Here is a 25,050-nt window from a genome sequence, read left to right on the forward strand (position 1 = left end):
AGAATTTTAACTAAAACGACAAAAGAAAGGGAACTTTAATCTTTGGTCAAAGTAAGTGTAATATATTATTAACCTTTACTCGAAAGCAATGAACCTGTGAAGAACAATCTATGAATCTTCTTAATTTCTGTAAACACAAATAACATAATTACACATATTTTTGCATATTCTTCCTCTCAACGTTGGAAGATGACGAGCCGAAATCATGTTTTTTTATCTTTAATTCTTAGGTACATGTTAAAATATTCATAATGAAATTCAGCTAGATACAAATCCATTATGTTTTTTTATCTCCCCTTCATACAAAATTTATTATGCCCCCTTTATCATTTGTTCTTTTTTTTCTAACAAAAATTGGATTCGGATCCGGATATTTGATATCCGATCCGAAATTTCAGAATTTTGGAATATCGATTTTTTCGGATCGTATACGGATCATTACTTTAGGTATCCAAAATTTTCGGATATCTGAAAATTCGGATCGAATAATATCCGATAATGCACACCCCTACTTGTTCAATAAATTTAAGGATAAAGTATAGTAATGGTCACTGAACTTTTCTAAAGCTTTCATTTAGCTCCCCCAACTTTTAAAACTTGCAATACATTCCCCCAACATTTAGTCCGTTTGCAATATGGTCCCCCAACAGTTACTTCAGGGATCATATTGCAAACGAACTAAATGTTGAGGGGCCGTATTGCAAACGGACTAAATGTTGGAGATTATATTGCAAGTTTTAAAAGTTGGAGGACCTAAATGAAAGCTTTAAAAAAGTTTAGTGACCATTACTATGCTTTACCCTTACATTTATTATTTGTAAACGAAGACAAGAACAAGAAGAAACAGATTTCAGAACATACTAGTTTTGATTATTAACACAACAGTATTAAACCAAAGAAATTTACTTAGCCTTGGCAACAATAGTTTTAAGTTTGGGAATCATCTTTCTTGTTTGTTTATGTTTAGATCTCACTTTTATCAAAGTAAGAACTTGGAGAAGCAAATGCGAGGAACTCTGGATCACGTTCCAGAAAACCCATTTCTTTATCGGATAAAGTAATCCAAACTTCAATGGCGTTGTGCTGCCTTGCCTCTTTTAAAACGAAACCATTGCTGAACTCTCGATTATGGATCCCTGGAATGCTAAACAAAGTCTGTTTTCCCCACCCAAAATCTTCATTTGCATCCAAAGTATTGATTCAGCTGCTTAAAATAAAATAAAAAAAATATACATTTCCTTTTGAGTCCATTTCTGCAAGATGGCTGATTTGCTCTTTCATAGTTTTAAATCCTTGCAGAATATTAGAATAACCTGGGGATCATTAGGGGCACTTTTGGTTGCTTCTCTCACTAGGTAACTCAACTCAGACAAGTCAATATATTTTCCAACTGGGTTATACATGCTACTTGCCATCGAAAACATGTTCCCAATTGAATAACTCGGTAAGGCGGGCTTAAATTTTGGTCGAAGGTTCACTGGTTGGAATAAAATAGTTGCCTTTAGAGTTCCTGAAACTGATCGAGAAGCCTGCATGGCATGTTTCCATTCGAATGCACTTACAGCTAATACTCGGGAAGACTGCTCCAAGCTTTTGCTTTTCGCTATCAACTTAAGAGTCGAGATCGCATTGGCATCAAACACGTAAGTCCTTGTTATCTTACGCCCACCGCCATTGAAGAACAGGCTTTTCCAATCGGCATTTTCCGGCATTGACTCAACCGGAGGGAAAAACAGTGACTATGACCCTAACAGTCCAGGGTTTGGTATTTCACCATTCAAACCACGACTGAAAGCTGCCCAACTTTTAAGGAAAGCAAATATGCTTGCTGCATCGAAGATCTTGTGTAAATAACACAAACCTAGTGCAATCCCACCGCAGTCGAAGATTTTAACTTGAACAGTCAATTGGGGTGCTGCTGAATCTTGAATATAGCAAAAGGGTCGATAAGGTAGCAATCGGTTCATTTCCTCTAGTTTTTTAGTTGACTCAATGAAATCAGATAATCGACCTTTCACACTGGTTTCAACACAAGGAACTCCCTCGTCGAAATCAGTAATAAAAGGGTTGTTCTTCACCCGACCAGCAGCAGGGTAAAACTGAGTCAAAACTTTCGAGAGTGTTTGTTTTAGTTGCTCTGAGAATTGGGAACCGTCGATATAAGAATCACTAGGTTTACCGTAGAAGAAGATTGCCGGAGTATACTTCCTTATAGCGAGTTGGTCTAAAAGTGAAAGGTTGAATGGTTTCAAGAGATGAAGTTCTGAAGAGGATGGCTTAACCATTTGCTTTGAAGTAATATGAACTTCCATTGCTGCAACAATTGCAATGAAGCTTAAAAGTCTAATGGAAACTGGTTGTCTTTTGTTCTATTCAAGTTCAGGTTCAATGGATTTTATACTACTTTTTCCACTTTTAGAAATTGTTTGTCTAATATATATAATATAAAAATTCTACAACGGTCGTAAATCAAACCACCGATTGACCAGTATTAAATTAAGGGTAATGGTCACTGCACTTTTGTAAATCTTTCATTTGGGTCCCCAAACTTTTAAAACTTGCAATATAATCTCCAATACTTAGTCCGTTTTCAATATGGCCCTCAATATTTTCAGGGACCATATTGTAAACGGATTAAATATTAGGGGACTGTATTGCAAGTTTTAAAAGTTGAGGGACCTAAATGAAATCTTTATAAAAGTTCATGACCATTACTATACTTTACCCTAAATTTAATGATTATTTTCTAATTATCTAAAAAAATTAATACCTATTTAGCGATTTTTGAAAGTTTGGTGACTAAAATGATTAGTTTAACATAGTTTAGTGACCTATAGTAAAATTCTTTTTGAGCTAACAAAACGGATAGTGATAGTCGGGTCAAACGCGGGTATTAAAAACTGTACCCGTATAGAGACCATTCATGTATCGAAGAGACTAAAACCATAGCAAAAACCCCTCCTATCGTTCTCTCTCTGCATTCGCGGATTCTTTATCGATACGACATGGCGTTTACGTGCATGGAAGCTGTTGGTGGTAAGCTTTTCTCCTTTTTATTCTTACTTTTGTTTGAGCTCGAATCCATTTCTTCCGGTTATAGAAATAAACAACGAAGCTCTTCTTTTTTTAATATAATTTAAAACAGATTAGTTAAAATATACTTTTTTTCCCAGTTTCGATTAGTATCCATGCAAATGTGTTTTCTTGATTGGTGGTGATTGAAAAATCTAGGATTTAAGTTAGCTTTTAGGCATCTTTCAAGTTTCTTTATTGCTTTCTTCCTTTCTTTTCCCGTTTCGAATATCCTGTCACAAGAGGTTGGTTTTGTTGTTTGTATTGATCATTTACAAGATTACATCATTAGGGACCAATCAAGCTTTCTTTTGACTTGATCCAACATTGACCATAATGCATCTCTTACTTTTCAGCCACTTCCATATTGTTCATGAGTTTGTGACAATCTTGATAGACGCTGCAGTTTTATTCTTTGGCATATTGGCTTGGTTTTGGATGGTGAGTTGTTTGGTGTTTAATTAATGGATCCTTCTTTTTGGTGCTTTTCACTATCTTGTATATTTAATTGTTATTTATTGTAGAAATTTGGAAATTTCTTTCCTTTAGCTGGTCTAAACAAAGAGAATGAAATACTGCACACTCTTTCGTTTTTGGCTGGTGTTCTGATATGGTCACAGGTGAATTACAATATTTCATTTGAGGATTCTTTATACAACCATCACTTTGAATAAGATAGCATTGACCGTTTAATCTGTGATTTTATAATGCAGGTCACCGACCTCCCTTTTTCTCTTTATTCAACTTTTGTGATCGAGGCCCGTCATGGTTTCAATAAAGTTTGTATTCTTAAGCACTAAATCTCTTTCCTATACCATTTTGTTTCCTTGTTTACTCTTTTTTTTTATTACACTTATCTCTCTGTTCCTGATAAATTTCTCATCTATTTCTGCTATTATTTGGATAGTACAGGTAAAATTGTGCACATTTCTAGCATTTGGCTCTGTGGTGGAACATTGCCGGTCCATGCTACTATAATCAGACAATTGTTATCTTAACAACAAGACTTTATGATCTTATTTACTCTCTAATCTTTTTGCTATTATGTCACCCTTCTCTCACCATGGTGATTCTTAATTCTGAAATTGCAGAAAGGTGATTCTTAATTTTTTGTTTGGTCACCCCTGTGAGTACATAACCATCGTCTCATAGTTTCCTTCAAGCACCTTCTTTTCCCAAGTCTTAATTATTTTGTTTTGCTTGGTATGCCACTGTGGGAAATAGCTTCCTCATGGAGAGCTCAGTCTTAAGATTGGAAGCTTGCTTCCTCCCTTAATTTTCCTTTAAAGAAATTGTTCGTTGTTGATGGATCCACAAGATCAAGCCATAGCAATGTAAGCGTCATTGGTTGGTTCACTCTCTTGTGTTTGTAAACTTTTTCATATTCCATCATTTAAGATTACACAGTGTTTTTCTTCTGCAAAACAATTTCTGTAAAGGTTTGAACTATAGTCTAATACTAATAACTTCTATTATCTTACTTTAAAGAATCGTGGCTGCTGTGTGTGTGTGATATATACACACACTGGGAATATTATTGTAATGAATTGTTTAATGTGTCACTGTCAGATGGCATTGAGAATAAGCAAACTGTGTCTGTTTTCAGTTTGATAATATTCGTTACTTATTCACATTGAGACTGATTGCAGAAGTGACTTTTCATCCCACTTATGATTTAATGTTTTCAACATCATGCAGGCCTATCTGTATGGATTCTTCACGTACAAGCGTATTGTCCTTTATGACACACATTGATTCAGAAGGTATGGATCTAATACTAAGTAAAAGTTTCTTCACCTCTTGCGAGTTTGTCCTTTCCTTGAGAATTTTGTATTGAACAAAGAATAGATGCAAAACATCCTTGTTTATTCAGTGGAAGAGTTTATATTATTGCCCGTGAGCTTTGATCATCGTCTTCATTGTGAGGCACACACGGCACTCTATTAAACTGTATTAGGCCTTCACTTTAAACCTAGTAATGATGTTTTTCTTTCCCAGCTATTTTCAGTGATTATAAAGTTAATCGAATTCCCTGTCTTCTAATCTTTAGTTCAGAATCAATCTCTTTTCAATCTTCTACTGTATTTCTTCTAGTATTGGGTGTTAGGAAATAAACCGAGTATGAGTAATTTCCCTATAACCAGATTTGTAACATCCCAAACTATGGGTTAGTGACTTAATTGTAAAGTTTCAGAATTTGGTGATTAAAGTAGAAGAATGGATTAGTTCAATGATTTATCTAGAAATAAATCTTAAAAGTTCTTAGTAATTATTAAAGGAATTAAAGGGCAAAATGGTCTTTTTATCTAAAAGATAATTATCTTATCTCTTTATTAAGAGATAAGCATGTAGGGAGATATTTCTCCAGAACTTCTTCTCCTTCTTCTTCCTCTCCTCCCGTATCTCGAAGCTCAAAGGCGAGTCTTCTACTTAGTTAATTATTTGTTAAGTTTAAGATTGAGTTTTGATCATTAGATGATAACTAAGCTTAAGGAAAGCTTAAGTTATCTTAAGATCAAAAGATAAAGGAGATAGAGAAGATTAAAGATTAGAGGTTCTTGAATGAAATATTGGAATAGAGTTCATAACAAGAATTGAAAGTTGGATTTGACTTGTTATCAATCTAAGTAAGAGATATGAAGTAATAGAATTGGATTTGAAACATGTTGCAAAATTTATGTAATTATTGAATTACATAAGGAAGATAAGATTTTGAGATTTAAGATGAAATAAATGAATATAGATTGGTTTAAGTATGTGTACTAGAGTTAAGACTGAAAAAGGGGATGAAACATGAAGGATTTAATTCAAACTCATCACTACCATAACCAAAAAGACATTTTTGGACTTGGCATCAAGTTTACTTCTTTCAGCAGAGTTTATGTGTACATAAGAAATACAACCAAACACTCTTAAGTGTGAAAGGTTTATTTCTTTCTTACTCTAAACTTCCTCTGGTATTCTGCCATCCAAAGGAACCGAGGGCCCACGATTGATCAAGTAAGCTGCAGTGTTGATAGCTTCAGCCCATAAAAATTTGGGCAATCCGACATGTATCCTCATGCTTCTGGTACGTTCATTTAGAGTTCTGTTCATGCGCTCTACTACGCCATTCTGCTGCGGTGTCATGGGAACTGTTGTCTCCATCTTGATCCCATTGTTTGCGCATAAATCTCTGAATCTACGATTTCTGTACTCTCCTCCATTGTCAGACCTCAACCGCTTGACTTTCAGACCAGTCTCATTTTCCACCATGGCCTTTCATTTTTTGAAGGTATCAAAGACTTCTGATTTCTTCTTCAGAAAATAAACACACACCTTCCTTGTAGAATCATCGATGAAGGTGACATAATATAATGAGCCTGCAAGAGATGAAACTGGAGATGGTCCACATACATCAGTATGATCCAACTCTAACTTTTCAGCCTTGGGTGTCTTACCAATCTTTGCAAAGATGACTTTCTTTTGTTTGTCAAATATGCAATCCTCGCATAGTCCGACATCTACATTCTTTAGATCCGGTAACTTCCCCTTTGACAAAAATGTCTTCATCCCTTTCTCGCTCATATGGCCAAGCCTTTGGTGTCATAGGTTTGATTTTCCATCATCATCTGCTACTGCAATGATATTATCTAAATTTGAGGTTATATAGAGAGTACCAGTTTTCTTACCACGAGCAATGATGAGTGCTCCTTTGGTAATCTTTCATTCACAGCCTGAAAAAGTTGTGCTAAATCCTTCACCATCAAGCTGTCCTTCAGAAATCAAATTTCTTTTGAGGCTATGAATATGTCTCACTCCTTTCAGCGTCCAGGTGGTCTGGTTTAGCAACTTTAATCGGATGTCTCCTTTTCCGATGATCTTCAAGGTTTCATCATCGGCTAGATGAACCTTCCCAAAATCACCACTGACATAGTTCTCCACGGAACTCAACTGGTTGTGATTGTGTTGAGCTCATTTAGGTGTTGAGCCACTGATGTCCCTTCCGCCATCCGCAAATTGAATAATCGCCTCATCAAATGAATTTTGTTTGAGGCCGATGGCTTCTCATACATACTGGAGAGAGCCGCCATAAGACCCGCCGTGGTCTTTTCCTTTGCTATGTTAAAAGCAACATTTCGGGACAACGTCAATCGGATAACTCTGAGGGCTTGTCTGTCTAGAAGAGCTCAGTCTTTATTCTTCATGCCCTCTGGTTGTTTTCCTGAGAGATGTTGATATAGATTTTTCTGGTACAGAAAATCTTCAATCTGCATCTTCCAAAAGGCAAAGTCCGCACCATCGAACTTTTTAATTTTCACATTTCCTTCGTCTGCAGCCATCGCTCCCACTCAAATCTGGCTTCTTCGGATCGTTTCTGACAATTTGTGCGAACCACCGTGTATTATAACACCTCCGTCGACAATTTCGTATCGCCGACAAAATTTTTACTATTCACGAAATTCACTATTCACATGAATAGTAACCTCGCAAAAATTGACAAAATTTACAATCAAAAGCTCTGATTACCAGTTGTTAGGAAATAAACCGAGTACGAATAATTTCCTTATAACCAGATTAGTGAGAATGCAAAATAAAAGTGGAAAAATAATACCCGAAATTGATAACGAAGTTCAGCCAATTGTGCTTAAGTCTTCGGATTGCTGCAGATCTTTTACTAAGAGATAAAATTTGCAGGTGTTTACAAAACACTCACTACTCACAAGAAAACTCTCTAGTATTGGGAGAAAGAAATGATTTTTGGGATGGATTTGAAGCTAAATGAGCTAGAGGTATTTATAGTTGAAACTTAAGGACTTAATCATGTAAATACCCTAAAGTCTAGTGACTAATTATGATTATCCCATTACAATATTTCAACAAACATCTACCAAACTTTGAAAAACTATTTTTCAAAGAAACATTTACCAAACTTTGAAAATCATTTTCAAAGAAACATTTACCAAACTTTGAAAACCATTTTTTCAAAGTTAGTTGTCAAACTTTGAACTTTTAATTTGGTGCATTGCTTGACTTTCAACATTGGGCATATGAGTACCTTGCGCGGTTGTGCCTTTTGCATAGTGCATATTTTACTTGTATAATAGGCACAGTGTCTGTCAATCTCTGGAGGCTTTGAGTTTGTGATAAATATGGTCTAATGTTATGCCAGTAGATTTCTCTCTTAGCAAACAATCTTATTGCTTATATAGGAACTTATACATAATTCCATTCTATTTATCTTGATTTTGAGGATGCATTTTGACTTGATATGAAAGTTTCTGAATACAAAATATGTTCCTTTCCCTAGTTATGAAAGGAGTTGGAAAGAATGATAAATTATCTCACCATTGTCTGTGTAGTGAAGGCTCGCTCGACACTTTGAAAAAGTCTTATTTATTCAGTTTTATTTTTGCAGTGCAAAAATGATGAGGAAATTGTTGCTGTTATTGCTCATGAACTGGGGCACTGGAAGCTAAATCATACCATGTACTCATTTATCGCTGTGCATGTAAGCTATGGTTGTTCTATCGCAAGCTTTTTCCTCACTAGAGATAAAAAAGAAAGAAAAGCATACTCAGTCTTCTTTTATTTATTCTGAATAAATGATCACCATGTTATGACTATATTATGGTTCATGGCTCTCGATTTATGGTATGGTGACATTGCTAGGGATGTCATTAAACATGGTCGGTGATAATAATTTTCTGTTAGAAAATAAAAATTTGTTTTGTAGGTCTGAAAGAGAAGTTATTGAGGTGTTTTGCTTACTCAGGTATACTTTCTTTGGGCAGTCAAACCTTATGAAATGGTAGTGCTCTCTGAGCAAGATAATCATAATCCCAATCACTATAAAATATAAGAAGATGAAACCAAAAGCACGCAAGTGATGCCTAACCCTGTGAAAATAGCAATTTATTCTATTTAACATTTAGAACACCACCTGTTTATCTCATCATATTATGCTCTGCTCAATTTCTCCAGTTGGAAGTGGATGTGTCTTATTTCTTGCTTCAGTAACTAGGTCCATGCCTTTATTTTGATGTTTGATTTATTTTTCTTCCTTCCATATGCAGATTCTTACGTCTTTTCAATTCGGAGGTTATATGCTGGTCAGGAACTCAACAGATCTTTTCCGAAGTTTTGGTTTTGACACACAGCCTGTACTAATTGGCCTTATCATATTTCAGGTATTAGAATAACAAAACAATGTACTAGCAGTTGAAATATGTAGTCTAACAATGGGATGTACTATATAAGCTGTTAAGTGTTTAACCATTTTTTTACCTCGTCTTGTGCAGCATACTGTAATACCATTCCAACACCTTGTAAGCTTTGGTCTCAATCTTGTAAGCAGATCGTTTGAATTTCAGGTAACCTCTTTTCTGGAGTAAATGCTGATTTTTTATTTGTAACCTAATATGTTGATCTTAATGTTTTGTATTTATTGTTTTACATAGGCTGATGCCTTCACAAAGAAGCTTGGTTACGGGTCTTCTTTGCGTGCCTGTCTAGTGAAGCTGCAGGTGATTTTCTTGTCATTTTTACTTGGTGGTTTGAATCCAGATCTACTATGTCGTTTCGAAAATGAAGACTGCTTCATTGTTGTTAACTACTCAAGGCAAAAAGATCACCTCTTTGGTGCATGTTACTGGTGTGACTATACATATTACCGAGTTGAGAGTTTTGGGTGCATAACTTTCAGGAGGAAAGTCTATCGGCTATGAATACAGATCAGTGGTACTCTGCTTATCAATATTATTATCCTCCGTTCGTTGAAAGATTGGCTGCACTTGACGAAGCGGACAAGAAGGAAGAGTGATAAGGGGAGGCAGAGAATACAAAAACTGGGGTCGAATTACTTAATTTGATTGTAATATTTTTGTTCGTTGATTTTGTATCGAGTTGCATGGCCTTATCACTAGTTCAGGCACTTGAGAAAAAGAAGGCACGCTTAGGCAGAAAGCTAGTTCAATGGGAAGGAACTAAACACAACAGAGGGAAGACTAGACGAAAGTATTGAATGCAACGAAACTTTTATCAACTATTAACTTGTACTGAACGGCTAATGGTTACACAATTTACTGAATCTCCAGCTACAAATGAAAATATAGGAAAAGATCTCGAGATATTTGCCTGTAACATTTACTATTCATTCTCCTTATGTTTTTTTTCTCTCTCCCCTTTTTCAATGAGATAGGTGTAAACATAGGAAATTAAAAAAAGGGGTCAAATTAACTTGTAATGTATATCAAAAAAGTATAAAACATATACAATGATGCATGTTTATAGGCTCAAATTTCAAAAGAAGATTCCAATGTATATCAAAGTTTATGTCACATCTCATTCAATCAATTAACAAAATAATTATTCAACAATTGGTGGAAAAAACTGAACTATTCCCTAATCAAATTTTAGTACAATTTCAACTTGACTTATGTTGTTGTGCTTAGATTCCTAAACAAGGTTTTTCATTAGCTGTGTTGTCAAATTTAAAGGGGATAATATCATGATATTATTATTGTTGTTGTAATTAGAGAGTACTTAAGATTTGTGTGACACAATTAAGCAGAATGTTGCTGTGTTTTGTCAATTAGATGCGGTTTCAATTTTAATAGCTTTTTATGTTGGAAGCTGAATTATGAAAAATGAAATTGTTTTTTTATAATAAAATATTAATGAGATTCAATGAAATCTTCATCAATTATTAACCGGAGCTTCTTTTATAAGAAGAAAATAAATTTGAGAGGTGAGATTGAGACGCTTAGTCTTTCTTAAGCTTTGCTTAATCAGTCTCACCTCACCTGACTATCTCATCGTATCACACTTTGACTGGGGACGTTGCTACGCAATCTTATTATCATCTTCATCTCGTAGCTTTAACCTACGTACTCGTCGTCATCCTCATAATCGCCGTCTTCAATTTCATTCACAAAAGCTACAAGATAGAAAGAACCAGGCACACACATATTATGTTGTTTGTTTCCTTTAATTTAAGAAGCAAAAGGTAGAGACAACCTTATTTAAAAATGTCCATAACAAGCTAAATTAATAGCAATATAATATACAAAACTGTCTCTTTTGCTCTGTCTTCTCCATTTCTTTCTTCTTTGTCTTCTATCCCAAGTAAAAACCTTTTCTTTTTTCTGGTGTGGAGCTAATGCTGCTGGATTATTGAACAAAAAAACGATAAACTACAATGGCTGTGTACGACTTGGAATTTCTTAACGCCGAGCTATCAAAGCCGACGTCCATTTTCGGCTTACGACTATGGGTACTGATCGGTGTTCTTTCCGGTTCACTCATCGTCGTCGCTTTGTTTCTTATCTCGCTTTGCCTCACCAATCGCCGCAAATCCGCCGGACACCACCACCTGGAGTACCCTTCCCCACCAGTGTCCAAAGAGTTTCAAGAAACAATCAACCAACAATCCGCTTCCGATCACCACCGTATCGTCCAGTCGGTGGCGGAGGTTCAAGTGGTGTTGACGAGTGGGGAAAGTAGAGGGCCTACGAGTGCAGGCGCGAGCGACACGGCGTCGTTGGGGAGTGGAAGCGTGGTGCCGGAAATGTCTCATCTCGGTTGGGGGAGATGGTATACTCTGAGGGAACTGGAGTTAGCTACGAACGGATTGTGTGAAGAGAATGTGATCGGCGAAGGTGGCTACGGAATCGTTTATAGCGGCGTTTTAAGTGACGGAGCTAAAGTTGCTGTTAAGAACCTTCTTAATAACAGGGGTCAAGCTGAGAAGGAATTCAAGGTGGAGGTGGAAGCAATCGGCCGAGCACGACACAAGAATCTCGTGAGATTGCATGGATATTGTGCTGAAGGTGCATACAGGTACTGCAATTCTATGAAATCAAAGGCTAGTTTCCCCTTTTTTTCTGATTTTATTAAAGATAAGTAACTTATTATCTGTTTTTTTTTATGCTCAGGATGCTTGTATATGAGTTTGTGGACAATGGCAATTTAGAACAGTGGCTCCACGGTGAAGTCGGAGATGTCAGTCCTCTTACATGGGATATTCGGATGAACATCATACTCGGAACAGCAAAAGGGTACATCATAGCTTTGAATTCTGTATTTCACTTGTGATGGTTTTTATTCGGAGTGTTTATTGCACTACTTTTTGCAGTTTGGCCTACCTTCACGAGGGTCTTGAACCAAAGGTCGTTCACCGGGACGTAAAAGCTAGCAACATCTTACTCGATCGCCAGTGGAACCCTAAGGTTTCCGATTTCGGCCTTGCTAAACTCTTGTGCTCTGAAAGGACTTACGTGACGACTCGAGTGATGGGAACATTCGGGTTGGTTGATTTCTGTTTCCGGTCTTGCAAAAATAATCAATAATAGTACGTATTATGAATGCATATATGTGTGTTTCAGTTATGTTGCTCCAGAGTATGCTTGTACCGGAATGCTGAACGAGAAGAGTGATGTCTATAGTTTTGGAGTACTTATAATGGAGATTATTTCCGGGAGATGTCCCGTGGATTATAGCCGACAGCAAGGAGAGGTTAGGCTTTCTAAATTTCATCCTCGGCTAGTAGAATCACAGCTCCTAATGTTGCTAACTTGAAAATGACTTGAGAACTGCAGGTGAATTTGGTGGAATGGTTAAAAACCATGGTCGGAAACCGAAAATCTAAGGAAGTAGTCGATCCTAAACTACCTCAGATACCGGCTTCAAAAGCACTTAAACGCATACTACTAGTCGCTCTTCGATGCATCGATCCTGATGCATTGAAGAGACCGAAAATGGGACATGTTATCCACATGCTCGAGTCTGATGATCTGCTATTTCACGACGTAGGCACAATTTTTTCTGCATACCAACATTCATGGCATCCAAAAAGGGAGGTTTGATGTTATTTTTCTTTGCAGGAACGTCGGATTGCGAACGATCAATCCAATGATCAGCAAACAAATCGCCATGCTACGAAATTCGGTGAGCGACGATTTGACGAGGCCTCTGCTTCTCGTACATGGGAAGGCGATAGCGAAAGGAACCATCACCACCAGCCAACTAGGTACAGATAATGATGCTCCACTTAGCAAAACAATGATCTGCATTCATCCTTTGTCTTTGTACATAACATACAATCCTGCATTTGTATAAATGAATGGACTCATTGAATTCTTACAGATTGTATTTGATTGTCTTCATTAATTTATAACAAAAAAGGGGTTCGGTTTGATATTTTCTTTTGTTCGAAGATTTTTTAAGGTAATATTTGATGATACCGATTATTGATAATAAAATTTATATTGTGACGATATTTAACGGTGCATCAATTATTGATAGTAAAATTTGAGTTGTGGTTTGATTGTTGACGGTTCATTTCTTTTGGTTTGTGCGAAGAGTCGTGATCAATTATTCAACGGAGGAAAAATAAAGATCAAACAGTTTGAAGATGACGATGAAGTTAAGAGAGAGTGAGAAAAATCCCTCCTTTTGATCATATATATATATATATGATTTTAGTGTCGGTATAAGTCTAGGATCATGATGTCTATGTATAGGTTGACAAACTAAATAAATATAACTATTAGATAAAATATATGACTCTTGTAGATTATATTGGGTTTGTCAAATGTCATCTTAAGGTTTATAACTGTCCGAAGGACATTGAATTTTGAAGGTTTCGAAGAACTTTAAAATATATAATACTATGGTGATTTCATCACACAATAAATAAAAATCTTATAACGAGATGTAATCTTTAAAATAAATTTGGAGAAAATACAGCAAAGATAAATATAATATTTTCTATGATAATATGCAAATAGCAATGCATGAAATGAGATGAGGAATTGGTGATGGACCATTTGTTGTGGTAGAACTAATATATATCTATATATATAGATTACGCGTCAACATCAAGTGAGAAATGGACCCAACAGCCAGCTAATTTGATGGAAACGGCCATCTTAATTCATATGGGTTGTTTTTCTTATCAGTGTTGCCTTGTCGGAAAATGAAGCATCTCGCCAAGAGACAATAGGATAATTACGTTTGCTTTGTTTCCACCGTTAATGGCGAAAGCATGCTTTGGGGCCATTGAGCCTAACGACCACATTAGGCATCTTATAACTTTACTTGGTTCTGCATTTTTGGCTGATGATTTAGGTTTCCTACTAATGTTCAATACAACAATGATTCATAATGTTTAGGGAAATAGATAATTATCAAACAAATATCAACTACGTTTAAGATTAATTTCACATATCAATTACACAGAATTTATAACACAATAATTAACAATTTATTAAATAAAAATTATATGTAATAATTAACATGTCATCACTTATAACCCAAATAAAATTATAAGAAATTAAGTTTTAATAATTATTTTCTAGATAGATTTATTTTGTTTATACCAAATTACGAGACATTGTTGATTAATTTAAAAAGTCAATGCGACTTTATAAACGTTGAACATGTTGTTTTTTCTCCTAATGAACGCATATTTCATCATACTTAGGTCTTATAACGTTTTATACATAATTTTAGAAACATTATGAATATTTTAAAATTTTATAATATTTTTTTTCAATCTTTAGTAGGCAGTTTTTATAAAATTTTGATTTTTTATTATTCAAAATTTATTATTAATAAACATTTGAATACAATATTTTTTAATATTTTAATTAGGAAAATTTTAAATGTTTATTTTATAAAGTTATTTTTAAAAAAAATATTGTAATTAATTATAAAAAATTTAAAACTTTTGACCACTAAAATTCAATAAATAATAAATTTAAAGTGATATAAGAAGTAGCTCATAGAACCTACCATATTTCTTGATATGATTAAACTTTGTCGAAGTTGATTGATTTAAGAAAATAAGCATGATAAATATGTTTGATTTATTTTAAGAGCTTTTTATTGTTTGTTCTCTGGAACGTTCTTGTGGATCGTCGGTTTCCCTTGTACGAAAATTGGTGTGCGGAAACATAAAGCAATATAATTAGCCAAAACCGTCGGATTTTGCTAACAAAGAAGAATAAATGGTATAAACAACGTGCGCCAAGGCTGACCAGTTGGGACAAATTATACTTTATTACTTAAATTATTAGTTTTAATTTATTTTAATATTTATATTTTTTTATTTTTTAAAATAATATATAATACATAATATATATTTTATTTTAATATAATGTTCAAAATTTAACGTTAAATTTCAAAGAAAATTAAAAAATTTAAACAATCTAAAATTAATAATTTATATAGTAAATATGTAATTTATCCTTTCTGAAAATGAAAAATTGCCGTGCTTTAATGGTAATGTTTTGTTTTTAGAAGGAAGAACGGTATTCCAGCCGTCAAGCTGCGCTTTTTTATTTTGACTATAAGCCTTAAAAATGCGTCTCATTTGCCGTGCTTTAATGATAATATTTTTATAACTATTGGTATTTTTCTTTAGGGTAAATTATATTCGTAGTCACTGACTGTTTAAGGTGATTTGGCTTTAGTCACTGAGCTTTTAGAGCTTGTATTACAATCATTAAACTTTTAATTCAATTTCATTATGATCACCGTCGTTAATTAACATGGCATGTTAAAGTCTTTCCCCCCAAAATACGACCCTATGGTTCCAAATTTTTAGCTCATATGAAGGCTATTTTTTATAAATAAGGCAGTCAACGATAAATTTAATATTGAGAATGCTTTTTTTTGCCAGAAGATTAACATAGTTAAGTTTAAAGTTGATCCGAAAATTGACAGTGAGAGATCAAAATTTTTTGACTTTTAGTTTTGATTGGAATTTGATTAGATTAAAAGATTATTCGATGAGTTTGAACCGAAGGAAAGAAAGAGAACAATAAGAGTAAATTTATAATATGTTCGATATGAGAAATGATCGAATGATAGTAAATATGAAGATGAAAGGAGAAACAATTTAATAGAAAATAAAAGTAAAATTTTATAAACAATCATTATTCTATCTTATCAATTTAAATAAAACTATATTAATCTTCTGACTAAACGTAGCTTTTCCATCGTTAAAATTGATTGACGGACGTTACGTTCATTGAAAACTCAATATTTGTAATGGTAGTTGATTTGGAAAATTAGGGTTTTATTTAGGGAAGAAATTTAACACGAGACATAAGTATTTCTTAACAAAAATGATCTTAATTGGAATAAGTACAAGATAATAATGTTCCAAGAAATTTTTTAATCTTTCGACATTAAATGCTTGCATTCCTGACATCTATGGTGCTTGAACCTGAGTCCTTAAAGAATAACAACAATTCCTCAAGTAATAATCAATTTTTAAATTTATTAAAATGAATGGTAGATTATATTTATAATAACTGGTCAATAACTTTTAGAGAGTGATTAAAAGTTGATATCTCCATTTTTTCTGAGAATATAGATTCAACACTTAAGAGCATCTCTGGGTCAAAATTATTGAAAAGAATGATAATAAGTTAATTTTTATTGCAGTTTCAATTTGATTATTTAACTTTTAAAATTTACATTACGAATACTAAATTTTTAATTTAATTTCATTACAATCAAAGTCGTTGGTTGCTGTTAAAGCCTTCTACCTAAAAAAAATCCCTTCATAACAAAGGCCGAAATTTTATGAACACAATGATCATTGATTAATCTTAATACTACGGAGGCTCCACTTGACAATAAGATTAACATAATTCAATTTCAAATTGATTCAATAGTTAATAAGGACAAATAAAAAAATTAGTTTTTAGTTTTTATTGGACTATCGTCATCTTTTGTCATTATTTTTACTTCCGTTCAATGGTTTCTCTCGTCGAAAACATCATCAAACTAGTCTTTTTTCTTTCTTTCGTGTAATTCAAACTCATTAAATAAAATCTTTTAATCTCTTCAAATCTCCATCAAAATTAAAAGTTAAAAACTTTACAGTCTACGATTAATAACCGTTGAATTAAGATACATTTAAAATATGTCAATCTTCTAACTCAACAGATCTTTCTCATTATTAGGATTGGCTGACAAATGCTATGTTAATAAAAAGATTTAGCCTCTATGAAAATCGTAAATTTAGTACTTAGGGTTTTTTATTTTTGAGAAGATGATTTTAATGTGACGATAATTAAAACAAATTAAAAGTTTGGTACTTTAATGAAAGTTATAAGAATTAAGAGATAAAAATGAAACTAACCTAAAAGTTCAGTGATTATTAGTAAAGTATACCCTGAAATGGAATACTTATCGTGATAGTAAAAAAAATATCGTACTAAACGCAGTGATCATTGCTTGGAAACATACAGCTGGCACGGCAGCCCATTTGTACCCGTTGGATTTTCGTAATATACTGAACATTTTTGTTAGGTAGGGCTGACGTGTGGATATGACCCATTGAAAAATAAAATTCCAGCAGACTGACTTTTATGAAGAAATATACGATAATACCCTCCGCTATTCATAATCTAATATCTCCATTTTGTTCAATAATTGTCCTCCACGTATGCATTCTGTGACGTAATACTAGTGATAAGGCGGTGGTTTAATCAACGCTCTCATCCACACCCACCACACAAAATAAAATAAGAGATAATACCACATATTTCCAAGGGGGAATTTCAAACAAAGATTAAATACAATACGAGTTTGAAGATCTTATAGAAATTTCCGGTTACGAAGTACTAAATCAGGTAGAATTCTATCTTTTGATTTCCTTTGTGTTTACTTTTACTAAGATTGTTTCAATTCTCTCTTCTATGTGTGCGATTCCGAAGAAAAGCAAATTATTTTCTTCTTTTCTGTAGAAGATTCGATTTACTTCTGCTCTTTTTTATGTTCTTTTTAATTCGCCGATCTTTGTGCGATTCTGAAGAAACACGATTTCTTCCCAAAATTTTGTAGTTGAAGATTCTTAGTTCTAGGTTGTGATTTTTTAAGCTTCAGTTCCTAACAAAACCATATCAATGTGTTGATAATTTTATACTTCCGTTCGGATTTAAAGATCTAATACCAGGTAAGGATATACATGTTTCGATTGGCTTATTTACTTTTAGATTTATTTGACTTCATTTTTGTGGATATCTTTGTGATAACTTTTATTAGACCTGGCTTTAGTTTTGGTGTTTATGAATTTGGACGTTAAAGATTTGTGTTTAAATATGTGATTTAGTGTTTTCTTAGAATTTTTTGGTAAGAATGAATTCATTTTGTGTAGAAATAACGTGGATGTTTCTCATAATATTCAGGGAAAGAACTATCTAGAATTTAAAGCAAAGATAGCGTGGATAAGCATGAAGGAAATGAAGGCAATCAAGGAGATCTTGGTTTACTGCCTTGATTGCTTTCAAACATGTCTCTTTGATGTATTTTATCACCGTATCTTACGCATCATGATTTTTGTATAAAATAATTGGGCATTGCCACGGTTGATGTTTGTCTTAATCCACAGCATCCAGTTTATGAAATTGGATGTATATGGGGTGTTATGGTGGTTAGATCTTCCAGATATAGTCTTGAAAATGTGTTCAAGTTAATTTGCCTTTTGATTAGAAGTCAGAGGCAGGTTTTGGGAGTAACACCTTTATTGTTGTATCCTGGTAGTAATGGTTTGCTTTTGTTATGGAGATTATGGCTTTACACTCTTAAGCGATGATAGAATTTGTTCTTTTATGTTTGCAGTTAACACATCAAGATGAGTCGTCCTCAGGAACCAAATCGCCCTTTCTTCCATTTTGGGAATCCTTTCCGTATGATATCACCTAAGGGTTCTCAGTTGTCTCCAAGATTTCTTTCTTTACTGAACAATTTTGAGGCCACCTTATCAGAGAGGCTGAAAAAACTTGTGCCTAAAGACAAGGGTGACATCCTCAGCTTGTCATGGATGAAACTAGCAATGGAGTCACTTTCTGAGATTCATTGCGACATAAAAAACCTGATAACTGAACTTGACCTCCCTTTGAATGATTGGGATGAAAAATGGATGGATGTGTACCTGGATATCAGTGTGAAGCTGCTTGATATTAGTAATGCTTTTACCTCCGAGCTTGCTCGGCTCAACCAAGGCCATCTTATGCTTCAGTATGTCTTGCATAAGTTGGAGTCCAATTCCCCAGATTTGTTCACACGGGCCTCTACCTTGCTTGATAGCTGGAAACAACACATTAGCTCCAAAAATCCCAGATTTGAGACTTGTTGGCCAATCCTGGACAACCTTGTGGAATCACTAAACTTGCCAAAAATTAACAACTCGTCTAAGGGAAAGGTGTTGATGCAAGCTATGTATGGAGCTAAGGTGGCTACTACATACATATGTAGCGTCTTTACTGCAGCTTTCTCTGGTTCTGCCAAGTTTTTGTTAGACTTATCTATTCCTAATACACTACCATGGGCTCAAGTTTTTTCGGATGTCCAAACTGTCGTGAATGTAGAAATTAGAAATATATTTTCTTGCGGAAAATTTACAGTTCTAAGGGAACTGGAGGCTGTTGATGCATGTGCCAAGAAGGTGTCTCTTCTGCTCCAAGATGGAGTGGGTCCTAGTGAAAGGGAGTCATTCAAGAATTCTGTTTCGGATTTGAGAACAACGGAAGAGAAACTAGCACAAGGGCTGGATAATCTTTCAAAGGTAGTAGACAGTTTTTTCAAGATAGTTTTGACAGGGCGTAACACTTTGATTTGTAATCTACGAAATGCCAATGATGCTGCCCCAAATTCAATGATAGGGAAAAATGGGAAAGAACAACTCGTGAGGTGAATCCTACGAGTGTAATGAAGTTTAACCCTTCTGTATACAGTTGGTTTAGGAATGGGCCTTCTGTTTTCTAACTAGTCGACATATACGACCGTTGGGTTATATTAGTACGAGTTGTGTGAGCTGTAAGGTGGTGTCTTATGATAGTAATAATTTGGTTGTACATGTATCCTTGTACTGTATTAAAAGTAAATATAAAAGGCTCGTATTTCTTTGCAAATGTTCTGAACATATAAATTTTCATTTACTATTCTAACCAATTTTGCCTTCAGTTTTTAGCCAATTCTTGACATGCATACTTTATAACTTAGAAGACTCGTGAATTCTTAGGTGCAGTTAATGTATATGATCGCGCCATGAATTCTATTGAATGTAAAGAACATCTAATCACTGTATGGTTTAGGGATATGATGCAGGAACTGATAAAGACAATTTTAAATTAACTTTCTGAGATTAAATCTCATGTTGCTGGAACGGTGATACAAGCAACTGAAGGTAACACGGTTAGGCTCAAAGATGGATGGGCACCATCTGAAGGTAGCACGGTCAGGCTCAATGCCAACCCGCCACGAGGACAGATTGGGTGGAATAGGAGTGATTGCCAGGGACAATGAGGGGTTTGTTTCGTGAGGTTGTGCAGAGGCCAATTGATGGTTTGACACTGGATTTGGAGGGCAGTGCTATCACTATGGAGTTTGAAGTTAGCTATGTTGAGAGGTTCTTCAGACATTATAATCGAAGGGGATGCATGTGAGGTGATTACCGACCTGAAGCACGACAGCCTGAACTTTTCGGTACTGGGACTGTCTCGAGGCTCGGAAATTTCAGAGGATTCAAGTGTTGCTTCATCAATTATATGGGAAACCCAGAAGTTGCATAATGCAAATAACATTGTTTGATCTGGTAGTAGGTCACATGGCCGAGGAGTTACACCACTCATGATCCCCTTAATCTCGGGGCAAGTCCACGGCACCTTCTTAGCCTTAGCAGCCATTCCAATCGTGACAACGGATATCCAGATTTTAGTAAAAGGGTCACCATTGATCCCTTCCAACCTAAGCGCCATCGACAGTTATCCGCCACGACTTTCAGATCGTAGTGGTTATCGGTGTGTGCTTTGTAGTCCGTCATCCAAAACAACCATTTCATGGTATGCAAAGTGATTCTGTTCACGTATATGTTTTTCACAAATCCGCCTCTTCCTCTAGCTCCCAGTGAGCCACTGTCCAGCAGGAACATAGAGCTGAACGCCGCCATCGGTACTGGCTCATGATTAACTGCATCTTGAAATGCTTTAATGTTCGATGTTTTACCATCTACGGTTCCTCAAAAAATCCTTTATCAGTGCAGAGTGTCCTCTGCAATTCATAGCTGTGTAGTCAAAGACCTCCAATACCCTTCCTTTACTGGCCTCTCGGACCCAATATTAATGCCACAAACACAAAGATATCCTGGTCACCAGCAAGCTCAAAAAGGCAAAGTAAGTACACATCGTATGTATTAAGAAGACAAAATCATTTGTTTCTGTTTGTAAAAGGACTCATCCTTCCCAACTCCATTGTTGGAAAATGAAGACTTGAACTTTTGCTATGTGAGATGAGTAAAGAGACAAAAATGGTGTATTATATATCTCGAGCTTCTTGCCACTCTTGCCTCCACGCCCACCGCCATTGCCGACCATTAAACACCATTTTATTTTTGATTTTTTTTAAATAAAAGTATTATTTATCATAAAAGTTCAAAATATAAATAAATTAATATTTTCAAAACGAAATTAATTTTTGATAAAATATATTTTAAAAATGTGAAATTTCTAAATGTTTTTTTTATAATTATTGGATTTAAAAAAAAAGTTAACTTTTAAACAAGAGGGAAATACATTAAGAGGATATTATTATCAAATGAAAATAAACGAAAGATATTGCTAAGCTCTGTTTTGAAAATTGGACCGGACCGGCCGGTTTAACTGGTTCAACCGAGAACCGTTGCTTAGTCCGGTTCAATCTAAACCTGTTGAACTGCTATTAGTGAACCTGCCAGAACCGCTGAACCGTTCGAACCGGATCGGCTGAAAACCGAAAAAAACCAGAAAAAACCAGGATTTTTGTTTTTTTAAAAAAAAAATTAAACCAAACAACGTCGTTTGTTAAACGAGCCAAGTCGAACTCGAGTATTGCTGAGCTCGACTCGAACTTGAAAACTTTAAAAGTAACCTCAACTCAACTCAAACTCACAAGCTAAAAATTATCAAGTTCAACTCAAACTCGAAATATAATATTGAAACTTGAACTCAAAAAGGCTTGAACTCAAAAAAAAATTAGAAGTTCGATTGAAGCCTAAAATTCAAGCTTGATTGAAGTGAAAGAATAGTTCACTCAATGCTCACCAAAAGGCTCCATGATTTTGAATGTCAAATTACCTCTATTATTTATAGATGTTAGTTGTGATGCGCTTCTATGTTTCTTAGCAATGTGAGATTGTTTTGTTCTCATATTTTCTCTTTAGATTTTTGGGATGCTCTTCTATGTTTCTTAGCCATGTGGGATTGTTTTAAAAAAAAAATTAAATCAAACAATATCATTTTTTAATGATTTTTTTAACCCAAAATTTATTTTTTAATTATAGTTATATAATTATATTTATTATTTAATATGTTTTACCTTAAATATTATGTTGTAGTTAATTTGAATCATTTTATTTCACTTGATTTTATGGTTTTTAACTTATATATATTATGACTTGCTTTGAGTATGACTTGTGATATAAAAAATTATTTTTTATTAAATATTTTTGGTTTTTTTTTTTAATTTTTTAAATAATTATGACGTCCCGATTCACTAACCGGTCCGGTTCTGAAGACCATGTTGCTAAGGCACGACTCTAGTAAGAAACCGACCGTCCCTAGGAATAAAGCCGTCCTTATGTGGTTTGCAACAAGTCTTCGAAAATATATGTTCGTAGACAAATCAATTCCTCCCTTGCTAAGACAATGGAAGATATCGCTACTACGCGTCATGAGCAGTCGCAACCTACCTTGGCTGTTTTGGAACCTGTGAACGTTGAGCCTGATCTTAATCAGTAATGGTTACTCACCCTCATCCCTTCCTTATGGACTTTACTCTCTTTTTTAAATGAGTCCCCTAAAATCACCTGGCAACAATGGTATGCACGCCACTTTCTTTCAAAACCAGTTGAGCACAATCAGTCCCTACGTTTGTGCTTGGGTTAGAGGCATTTTCAATGGCAACCTCATCGATCTTGAACTCAACAAAGGTTTGCTTGTTCTCATTCTCAAAGTTAGTAACCCCGAATCCTTTGTCGATTTCCGCCCCATCAGCCTTTACACTGTCCTATACAAATTGGTCATGAAGGTCATCGCTAATGGATTCAAAATCATTCTCCTTAAACTCATTGTTCCTAAACAGGCGAGTTTTGTTGCTGGTCGTAATATAACAGATAATATCCTCGTCGCCCAAGAAGTGGTCCATTCTATGAGAATCAAAAAGGGGAATCATACTAGCTGGCTGTGAAGGTTGACCTTGAAAAAACTTACAACCGTGTTGAGTGGGACTTCCTATCTGATTCTCTCGTGGAGTGCCCCACTCGAATCCATCATATCATTATGGACTCGGTCTCTTATTTCAATATACAATTTCTTTGGAATGGTTCTCTCTCGGAAGAGTTTAAACCCACTAAGGGAATCCGCCAAGGTTATCCGCTATCTCCCTTCCTTTTGTTCTCTACATGGAGCGACTGGGCCATAACATCCATTGTGCTTTAAATTGTGGCTTTGGGAACTCATGGTCCTTACGCTTGGCGGTCCCCTTTATCCAACTTATTTTTTACGGATGATCTCTTATTATTGTGTAAGGCCTCCACCAACCAAGCGATCCTCGTTAGGAAAATCCTTGATTAATTTAGTAAGTTCTCTGGCCATAGGGTTAACTCCAATAAGACCATTGTTTTCTTCTCTGCCAACATCAAGACGGGTGTGGCTAGTAACTTTTGCTCCTCCTTGGGTTTTCAACACTCCATTGATCTGGGGAAATATCTGGGTATGCCCTTATTCAATAATAAGGTTACCAATAGTACTTTCCAATTCATCATCGATAAAATCCGTGGGAAACTCAAAAACTGGACTACTTCGAAATTATCCTTCGCCGGTCGCGTGACCCTTGCTACGTCAACCCTTTTGGCAACCTAAACTATTTCATGCAAACGGTGGCGATCCCTTATGGGGTCTGTCAGCAAATTGAAGCCATTGCTCGTAGTTTCATTTGGGGGCTCCTCCAACTCCCGTAAGTCGCCTCTTATTAGTTGGGCCTTCTGTTGCCAGCCGCCGTCCCATGGAGGCCTTGGTCTTCTGTCTCTCCGTCACCAAAATGAGGCTTTCCTAATCAAGCTAGGCTACTATCTCATCATGCAACCCAACACCTTTTGAGTCCAAAATTTTCGCTCCAAATACAAACTCAAGGATATGCTTCTCGACAACATTGAAGCCAAAAATTGCTCTTTCATTTAGAGATCCCTTTCCAAAGTTTGGGATTTTATCAAAGGTAACGTTTGTTGGTCAATTGGTGACGGAACCGCATTAATTTTTGGATCGATGCTTAGATCCCCGGGATGTACCTGTTGGTTGATAGGATCCCTTCTGACTCATCCCGCTTTCCTAATTGCACCCTTAGTGACCTCACGATACTTTTTGGAAGTTGGGATACAATCAAGTTAAGGAATTGGGTTGACAAGAACCTTTTCCGCAAGATCATGTCCATCCCTCCTCCTTACCCTGAGGCCGGTCCCGACCTCCCTACCTGGTGTCGGAAACATACAGGTGTCTATACGGTCAAGTCTGCTTATCATGCTTTACGCTACGAGAGTTGGGAGGAAAGGAACCAAATTTGAGAGTTGACTTGGGAACTTCGATGGCCCCCAACGTGTTAGAAATTTCATTTGGTTGACCATCAGAAATCGTCTTATGACCAAAGTGGAAAGAGCTTGGCGTGGGCTTACGGCGGATCCTTCTTGTCCGGTGTGCGAGTGTGGTGAAGAGACTACTCTACATATCCTTCGTGATTGCACTGTTGCCCGTATGTTGTGGTCTCAGATCACCCCTCCTTACTTAAGGGAGTTTCTTTGCTCTATATATTATTGATTGGTTGAAAATTAAATGACTCTATATATCCTCGACGAAGTATACGTAGAAACCCCCCTATGACTGGAGCTGTCAAGCTAAATACTGATGGTGCCGTTAACCACTACACTATGGAGGCAGCGTGTGGTGGAGTTCT

General features: G+C 35.5%; 4 protein-coding genes and 1 pseudogene across 5 annotated transcripts; 3 read left to right on the top strand and 2 right to left on the bottom strand.

The window, feature by feature from the left end:
- Nucleotides 1–963: 963 nt before the first annotated feature.
- On the bottom strand, nt 964–1,712 carry LOC120125365 (vinorine synthase-like). Its single transcript, XM_039143796.1, has 2 exons — nt 1,314–1,712; nt 964–1,155 (listed from the first exon to the last, which is right to left on the bottom strand). Exons 1-2 carry the CDS (start codon nt 1,710–1,712, stop codon nt 964–966), a joined length of 591 nt encoding a protein of 196 aa, XP_038999727.1.
- A 27-nt stretch (nt 1,713–1,739) lies between these two features.
- LOC120125376 (stemmadenine O-acetyltransferase-like) lies at nt 1,740–2,312 on the bottom strand. The gene has a single exon (XM_039143805.1). The coding sequence runs from the start codon at nt 2,310–2,312 to the stop codon at nt 1,740–1,742; it is 573 nt and encodes a 190-aa protein (XP_038999736.1).
- Nucleotides 2,313–3,408: 1,096 nt separating this feature from the next.
- Nucleotides 3,409–10,023, top strand: LOC120125383 (annotated as a pseudogene).
- Nucleotides 10,024–11,137: 1,114 nt separating this feature from the next.
- Nucleotides 11,138–13,137, top strand: LOC120125826 (probable serine/threonine-protein kinase At1g01540). Its single transcript, XM_039144171.1, has 6 exons — nt 11,138–11,892; nt 11,988–12,110; nt 12,188–12,358; nt 12,438–12,567; nt 12,651–12,860; nt 12,936–13,137. The coding sequence occupies exons 1-6, from the start codon at nt 11,252–11,254 to the stop codon at nt 13,089–13,091; spliced, it is 1,431 nt and encodes a 476-aa protein (XP_039000102.1). The 5' UTR covers nt 11,138–11,251; the 3' UTR covers nt 13,092–13,137.
- Nucleotides 13,138–17,592: 4,455 nt separating this feature from the next.
- Nucleotides 17,593–19,982, top strand: LOC120125837 (protein BPS1, chloroplastic-like). 2 transcript variants are annotated; one of them, XM_039144177.1, is made up of 2 exons: nt 17,593–17,702; nt 18,691–19,982. In XM_039144177.1, the coding sequence occupies exon 2, from the start codon at nt 18,704–18,706 to the stop codon at nt 19,763–19,765; it is 1,062 nt and encodes a 353-aa protein (XP_039000108.1). In that variant the 5' UTR covers nt 17,593–17,702; nt 18,691–18,703; the 3' UTR covers nt 19,766–19,982. The 2 variants fall into 2 exon arrangements, with proteins under 2 accessions (XP_039000108.1, XP_039000112.1); XM_039144181.1 differs by lacking the exon at nt 17,593–17,702 and adding an exon at nt 17,895–18,025.
- Nucleotides 19,983–25,050: the final 5,068 nt, after the last annotated feature.

This window comes from Hibiscus syriacus, unplaced genomic scaffold (genome assembly GCF_006381635.1).
Source record: "Hibiscus syriacus cultivar Baekdansim isolate YM2019G1 unplaced genomic scaffold, ASM638163v2 tig00001349_pilon, whole genome shotgun sequence".
Taxonomy (NCBI): Eukaryota; Viridiplantae; Streptophyta; class Magnoliopsida; order Malvales; family Malvaceae; genus Hibiscus; species Hibiscus syriacus.